General features: G+C 55.4%; 1 protein-coding gene across 1 annotated transcript; it reads left to right on the forward strand.

Annotated features, from left to right (window-relative positions):
- Positions 426-4,017, forward strand: LOC110392255 (PHD finger protein 7-like). The gene is made up of 9 exons (XM_021384355.1): positions 426-962; positions 1,288-1,379; positions 1,471-1,572; positions 1,825-1,949; positions 2,106-2,268; positions 2,360-2,466; positions 2,691-2,801; positions 2,953-3,071; positions 3,225-4,017. The coding sequence occupies exons 1-9, from the start codon at positions 917-919 to the stop codon at positions 3,803-3,805; spliced, it is 1,446 nt and encodes a 481-aa protein (XP_021240030.1). The 5' UTR covers positions 426-916; the 3' UTR covers positions 3,806-4,017.

An 8,041-nucleotide genomic window follows, 5' to 3' on the forward strand; every position in this document is an offset into this window, starting at 1 on the left:
CTCTCTGCACTTGCTGCGTCATCTGACTCATCTCTGCATTTTCTTGTTCAACCCATTAGTTGTGATTAAAATTTGGTGGGGGATTCTAAGACCTTCTATCAACCCATTCTGATACACACTGGCAATATATTCGGGTCAGTTAGACATCTGCCGGTTTCATATTCAAAGGGTATGACATATGTTTCCTCAACAGGGTATGGCAACAAGGAGAAACTGAATTTGCATCCTGAGCAAGGTGGCACAACGGTGTATCAATATTGTTTTTTAATGAGGTTTGCTGGCTTTTGCAGACTTGAGAAAGTGTAAATTTATGCAAAAATGTCAACAAATGCCAATCAAAAAAAGTTCTGTATCATGCCTGAATGCAAAAGACACAGAGAGATACAGTGAATCACTTTTGTGAACATGTTAACTCCAGGAATCACGTGGATTTGCATCTAGCTACACTTCCCTAAGCCAAAAGCCCCATTCTGCTGCTCTGTGAGTACCTTTTGCGGGTTCAGAGGCAGTAGTTTTAGCTTTAGGAAACCTATTTCTCTCATACACATCATATTCATAGAATAATAGAAAGGTTTGGTTTGGAAGGGACGTTTATGATCATCTAGTTCCAACCCCCAGCCCACATTTTTGGAAACTGTAAGCTTAAAGTGGACGAACTGAAGTCTACAAGCCATCAAAATGAATATGAGAGTGTGCAGAATACACCACTGTGTACCCTCGTACTTGGGAGCCAAGGGCCCGAGCCCACAGCCTCCATGAGGCGGTGACCGTGATGTCACAGTGGGTGGCAGGGAGCGGCCATTGTGACCCGTGAGGCTTGGAACAGAGCAAAGGCTGCCGGGCTCAGGCCCAGTCAGTGCGGCCTGGTGAGGCGCAGAGAGAGCAGGGACTCTCGCAGTGCTCACCGTTGACGCAGATGATGTGTGACAGGAAGCGGAAGGCCTCCGACTCAGAGGAGCCAGGTGAGAGCCATGTATCCCCGTGCACAGCTCCCATGAACAGGCAGAGGGGTGCTGGGGGTCTGCCTGTGGCTGAAAGCTGAGAGGGGAGGCAGGGGCAGGCAGGGGCTCCACACAGGCATGGGGCAGAGCCCCACTGCTCCTTGGCAAGGGGGCCCAGCTTGGACTGTGGCTGCTCTCTGGCAGCATTGGGCCTGCAATGGCCCCTTCTTCTAAGCTGCCTCCAGCCAGCACAGCAAGCACAGAGCAGGAGCCTGGGGACAGCCCTCAGGGACAGCTGGCCCCGCAAGGTGCTCACCACTGCTCACATTTGCTCTCTCCTCTGCAGCGTGCGTGCTGTGCGTCCAGGAAGATGTTGACCCGGACATCTGCGGACGCACATTTGAGCTGTATGGGTTATTGGTCCATGAGTTCTGCTTGGTGAGTTCCCTCAAGTGATCCTGACTGCTTGCTGCCGGGGTGCTCTCTTCCTTCCTGTCCTCATGAGATCCTGCTCTTTTCTCTCCCTCAGATTTTTGCCCACATTGACTTTGAAGACAGACCTACGCTGGAAGGAAATGTGGGCCTCCCCTTTTTTACCATCACACGCAAGGCCAAGCAGGCAAACCAGAAGGTGAGGTCCTGAACAGAGCGGGCACATTAGAGGTTCACACCAGCCCAGTGTGGACCCAAAGAAAGCAATCGCAGCCCTTCCAACCGGCTCCAGGACAAAGTCCTGCCTGCCACAGGAGATGAGCCTTGTACACCAGGTGGCTCGGAAGAGTGTGACCCAGCGGTGCCCGCATCCTGTGCCCTGCCCAGAGCTGTGGGGCCGGCCGTGAAGGCCCTGAGCCTGCCGCTGATAGGGCTGTTCTGCTCTTTCCAGCAATGCTGTGTTTGTGGCGAGAGGGGAGCTGCTATCACATGCGCAGAGAGCGGCTGTGAACGAAGCTTCCATCTGCCCTGCGCCGCGGATGGGGAGTGCATCACGCAGTTCTTTGGAGAGCACAGGTAAGGGCTGTGAGCAGCAGCCAAGCCAGGGAGGAACCCGCAGCGACACCCGCCAGCAGCCTGCCAGAGCCAGAGCCGGGGCCTGGGGCTCCTTCCTGCTGCTCTGCCCTCCTCGCAGCACTTCTCACCGTGCCCATCCCTTCCATCTTCCCCCAGGTCCTTCTGCTGGGAGCACCGCCCTCGACAGGCAGCAGGGACGGCGCCAGCAGAAGACAGCACCTGTGTCATCTGCCAGGAGATGGTGGGGGACAGATTGTCCTACCACACCCTGGTGTGCCCAGCGTGCACACAGGCCTGGTTCCACCGGGTCTGCATCCAGGTAGGAGCCCTCCCCTCACGCTGCAGGCACGCTTGGTGCTCAGCAGCACCAGGGCCCGCTCACGCTCACCCTGCTTGTGCTTCTCCTGCAGCGACAGGCCTTGAATACGGGCACTAGGCACTTCCAGTGCCCAGGTTGCCGAGACAAAACTCTCTTCTGTACTGAAATGTCCACGATGGGGATCCAAATCCCAGCCAGGTTGGTGTCCTTCCATACCGCGCATGATGAGATGAGAAGGCGCGAGTGCTGGGCCTGCCCAGGGACTGTCTCGGCAGGCCTGGCCCTTTGCTGTCTCATGAGCATGTTCCTCAGCTTCTTGGGGAAGCTGGAAATGGAGTTGGGGAGGATGAGGTGGGGTAACCTTGGATCTTATGCTGGGGACACTGGGGGCTCATCACTTTCCCTCCCTTCTCTTGTAAAAGACCATCACGGGAGAACAATGATGCAGACGCATCGCTTCTATGGAGGCTCAGGTGCTGCAGTGCCATCCAGTGCTTTCACCCTGAGGGCAGAGAGCAGACAGAAGAAGAGGGGTGAGTTACCGCAGCAGCTCTGTGGGGCTCCGCGGGGGATCTCAGCCTCACCACAGGCTGGGGGAGCAAGGACTGAGCAGCAGAGATGTGCTGGGCACTCCCTGGCTTGGCTCTCTTGATGCTCACAGCCACAACCCCTTTGCTTCCCCAGGCCCTGGCAGCTGATCCGGTGCAGCTCCTGTGCTGCAGAGAGCACCCACAGACAATGCTCCTACTCGAGCATCAGAGGGAACATGTGGGACTGCGACATCTGTGCTGGCCTGGGGACCGGTAAGAGGCAATGAACTGCATATCGCAGGTCTGGGGCCAGGCAAGGCCTGGCAGCAAGTGCTCAGGGCAACTTTGCCAGAGTTTCGCTGCCCCAGCCTGTCCCTACCCAAGGCTACAGGTTCCTTCTGCTGATGTTCCCGCCTCCCCTTACAGCCACCAGCAGCATCTTGCTGCTCTCCCGGTGCAGCACTGCCAGCCAGGAGGGCCTGGGGCCATCACACAGTTCCCAGCTGCCCGAACTCAGCAGCGAGACGAGTGAGCCGGAGACTGAAGACAAGACAATCTGCTCACAATTTCCTGACCTGCAAGATACATCAAAGCAGCGTCAAGCACAGCGTGGGAGCGGACATACACCAGTCCCAAGCGCTGAAAGGAGCTCCCACCCATCCACCAGACGGGGCACGTCACAGTCCTCCAGAGAGGCCACAGCGGCTGCACGCCTTAGAAGGCGCCCCAGGCAGCGGGGAACAAGCCGCATACGAAGCCGCTCCCCGCTGCAAGGTCGGGCCCTGAGTTCCCAGAGCCGGACCAGAAGACCTGGAGGCAGCAGGCAAACACCAGCTGCAGCTGCTCACAGCAGGACCCCCAGCACAACCAGACAGGTGACACGGAGCTCGCTGAGGGCTTCCCTGCATTCAGACTCTGGGGGATGGCCCAGGCAGCCAGGGGAGGCCCGCACACGAAGCCATTGCTCAGTGGCACGTCGAGCCACAAATGTCCACAGCCGGCCCTGAGGAGGCTGCAGGAGCCGGTTCCAACAGTGGCGGCTATCCCCACTGCCATGAAGGCACTGCTGGGTCCAAGACGGAAGCCAACATCCCCCCACCTACACCTCCACTCAGCCCCAGAAAAGATGGCACGGAAGCAGCCGCGTGCCAGCACCACGTGCTGGCTCTCGTCCCAAGTGGCCACCACAATAAACCCAGCCATCCCCCCCACATTTCTTTGTCAGCTGCTTCTTCTTTGCTTGTCCTGAGATGGGCAGACTTAGGCGCTGGGATCACAGGGTTTTCTCCTCCTCAGCACCTTCCCAGGGGCTGACACAGCAGCAGGCTGTGCAAAGGCTGCTCAGCAGCCGCAGAATTGTGCACAGCGGAACTTGACGAGGTCCAACAAGGCTAAGTGCAGGGCCCTCCTCCTGGGGAGGAGTAAGGGCACGCTTCTGTAAAGTTAGGAGCTGACCTGCTGGAGAGGAGCTCTGTGGAGAAGGACCTGGGTTCCCTGGCACACAGTGGGGGTGACCGGGAGGCAGCAGCGTGCCCTTGTGGCCAAGAAGGCCAATGACCACCTGGGCTGCATTCAAAGGAGCGTGGCCAGCAGGGCAAAAGAAGTTCTCCTCTCCCCCTACTCTGCCCCGGTGAGGCCACACCTGGAGTCCTGTGTCCAGTTCTGAGCTCCTCAGCTCAAGAAAGACAGGGAAGTGCTGGAGAGTCCAGCAATGGACTCCAAAGACAATGAGGGGCCTGCCTGGAGGAGCATCTTCCTCAGGAGGAAAGGCTGATACACCTACTGCTGTTTAGCCTGGAGCAGTCTGAGAGGGGACCTTACCAATGCTTGTCAGTGCTTAAATGGTGGCTGTCAAGAGGATGAGGCCAGACTTTATTCATTGCTGCCCAGCAACAGCACCAAGGGGCCATAGGCACAAACTCTTCCGTAGGAACGCGATGAAAAAACTTCCTTACTGTGAGGGTGACAGAACACTGGGAGAAGCTGTGCAGAGAGGTTGTGGACTCTCCTTTCCTGGAGATATTCAAAACAGGCCTGGGTGCTTTTTTAGTGCAGACTGCTACAGCCCCCAACATTGGGGTTGCTGGAGCACGTCCAGAGGAGAGCCACAAAGATGTTCGGAGGGCTGGAGCACCTCCCCTGCAAGGACAGGCTGAGTGAGCTGGGGCTCTTGAGCCTGGACAAGAGAAGGCTCCGAGGAGACTCACGGCAGCCTTTGAGTACCTGAAGGGGGCCTACAGGAAAGCTGGGGAGGGACTTAAGTGGGTTCCACTCAAGGATCGGTCCGGTAAAGGGCATCTAGTGGTTGGGGTCTACTCCAGGCCACGTGATCAGGGGGAACCTCTTGACGAGGCCTTCTTGCTTCAACTGCAAGAAACGTCGCGCTCGCAGGCTCTTGTCCTGGCAGGGGATTTCAACCACCCGGATGTATATCTGCTGGGATAGCGGCACGGCGGGCGGCAGACAACCCAGGAGATTCCTGGAGTCTGTTGAGGATAACTTCCTGGTCCAGGTATTAGACGGACCGACCCGAGGTGAAGCTTTACTCGATCCGGTGCTCAGCAGCGCAGAGGAGAGCATTAGAGAGGTGAAGACTGGAGGCAGCCTGGGCTGCCGTGATCATGGCCTGGTGGAGTTTGTGATCTTGAGGAATGCAGGCCTGGCAAAAGGCAGAGTCAGGACCCCGAACTTCAGGAGAGCAAACTTCCAGCTGCTCAAGGAACTGCTGGACAGGATCCACTGGGAAACTGCCCTTAAGGGCATAGGATCAGAGCAGAGCTGGCAGCTCTTGAAGGACAGCCTTCTGCGAGCACAAGGGCTCTCCAGGTGCCAGCAGAAGGAATCGAGCAGGGGAGACAGGCAACCGGCATGGCTGAGCAAGGCCCTGCAGCTGAAACTGAGGGAAAAGAGAGAAAGGTACAGAAAGTGGAAGCAGGGTTGCGTAGCCTGGGAAGAATACAGGGACGTTGTCCACATGTGTAGAGATGAGATCAGAAAAACCAAGGCACAGATGGAGCAAGGGATGTGGAAAATAACAAGAAGATGGTTCTTCCCACTTGGAGGTGGTTCTTCCCTCTTGGCGGTGTCTTTGAAGCCTTGCAGGACTACCCTCAACATTACAACGTCCTCAGCAAAGAACAAAAGACGGGTCATTGTTGTTGGTGACTCAGTGCTGAAGGGAGCAGAAGGCCCAATATGTAGTGCTGACCCTCTGCACAGGGAGGTCTGCTGCCTCCCGGGAGCCCGGGTTAAAGATGTAAGGACGAAACTTCCTTCCCTAGTACGGCCCTTGGATTATTATTGTCTGTTGTTGTTTCAGGTAGGCAGTGATGAAACAGGAAGAACCTCCCTTAGAACTATGAAAAAGGACTTCAGAGCCTTAGGGCGTCTGGTCAAGGGTTCGGGAGCACAAGTTGTGTTCTCCTCTGTTCCTCCAATCGTAGGGAATAATGAGGGACTAAACATGATGGGTCAACAGATCAATATCTGGCTCCGAGCCTGGTGTGCCCGACAGGGGTTTGGGTTTTTTGACCTCGGCTCGTTTTTCACAAGACTGGGCCCGCTGGCAACCGATAGGAATAGCTTATCCCATTGGTGGAAAGGGGTTTTACGGTGGGAATTGGGAAGGTTCCTTGATAGGGCTTTAAACTAGGTATGCGGGGGGGGGGGGGGAAACCAGGGTCACTAGTAAGGAGCCTGTATGTTATGAGCCAGTGCTTGTGGGAAGGGCTTGTGCTAGTAAGATCCCACAGCCTTGTGGGGTGAAGGAGGAGGACGCCACACCTTTTTGTGTGTGAAGGAAGAACACAAGGGATGACGTGAGGTTGGTGGCTATGGAAACAGGTGAGCGTGGTCAAGAGGGTATTAGGGCTTCTCCCACTCATAAGGTGGCCCAGCTCAGGTGCATCTACACCAATGCACGCAGCAGGGTAACAAACAGGAGGAGCTAGAGGCCATTGTGCAGTCGGAAAACTGTGATATAGTTGCCATCACGGAAACACGGTGGAATGAGACACTCATCTGGAATACTGTGGTTGATGGCTGCCGACTTTTCAAAAGAGATCGGCAAGACAGGAAAGGTGGTGGTGTAGCCCTCTGTGTTAAGAAAGAATACGAGTGCATGGAAATTAATGATGGTGGTGGTAGGGTTGAGAGCTCATGGGTTAGGATAAAAGCAAAGGCCAATAAGACTGACATAATCGTGGGAGTCTGCTACAGGCCACCCAACCGGGACAAAGTGGTGGATAAGATACTTTATGGGCAGTTGGCTGAGGTCTCGAGGTCTCTGCCCCTTGTTCTCATGGGGGACTTCAAGTTCCCAGACATCTGCTGGAATTATAATACGGCAGAAAGGGAACAGTCCCGGAGGTTCCTAGAGTGTGTGGGAGAGAACTTCCTGACACAGCTGGTGAAGGAGCCAACAAGAGGAAGCAAAATCCTGGACCTGCTGCTTGTTAACAGAGAAGGCCTTGTGGGGGATGCAAAGGTTGGAGGCCGTCTGGGGCAAAGCGATCATGTAATAATAGACTTCTCAATCTTTGTTGAAGCTCAGAGGGGAGTCAGCAAAACTGCAACCTTGGGCTTCCGAAGGGCAGAGGTTGGCCTCTTTCAGAGCATGGTTGAGCGAGTCCCTTGGGAGGCAGTTCTGGAGGGCACGGGAGCCCTCCAGAGGGAGGCTGGGAATCCTTTAAGGAAGTTATTTTAATGGTGCAGGAGCTGATCATCCCCAAGTCACGGAAGACGAGCTGTCGGGGTAGAAGACCGGTCTGGCTGAACAGAGACCTTAAACTGGAACTCGGGAACAAAAGGAAAGTTTATGGTCTTTGGAAGAGGGGGCAAGCAACTTATGAGGATTACAAGTACCTAGTGAAGCTGGGCAGGGAGAAAATGAGAAAAGCCAAAGCGCAGCTAGAACTGAACTTGGCCACTAAGGTGAAGAACAGCAATAAATGTTTCTATAAATGTATCAACGGTAAAAGGAGGGCTAGGGAGAATCTCCACCCCTTGCTGGATGCTGAAGGCAACACAGTGACCAAGGATCAGGATAAGGCTGAGGTACTTAATGCCTTCTTTACCTCAGTCTTTAATAGTAAGACTTGTTGTGCCCTGGGCACACAGCCCCTTGAGCTGGCAGGTGGGGATGGGGAACAGAATAGGCCCCGCACAGTCCACGATGAGATGGTTTTGGACCTGCTCCGCAAGCTGGACCCTCACAAGTCCATGGGGCCAGATGGATTGCACCC

Source organism: Numida meleagris, chromosome 1 (assembly GCF_002078875.1).
Source record: "Numida meleagris isolate 19003 breed g44 Domestic line chromosome 1, NumMel1.0, whole genome shotgun sequence".
Taxonomy (NCBI): domain Eukaryota; kingdom Metazoa; phylum Chordata; class Aves; order Galliformes; family Numididae; genus Numida; species Numida meleagris.

Bases quoted from the DNA above. Each gene is read 5' to 3' on its own strand.
- LOC110392255 (XM_021384355.1), top strand. From the start codon at position 917: ATGATGTGTGACAGGAAGCGGAAGGCCTCCGACTCAGAGGAGCCAG. The intron at 963-1,287 runs GTGAGAGCCATG...TCTCCTCTGCAG, and splicing joins CTCCGACTCAGAGGAGCCAG to CGTGCGTGCTGTGCGTCCAG. The intron at 1,573-1,824 runs GTGAGGTCCTGA...TGCTCTTTCCAG, and splicing joins CCAAGCAGGCAAACCAGAAG to CAATGCTGTGTTTGTGGCGA.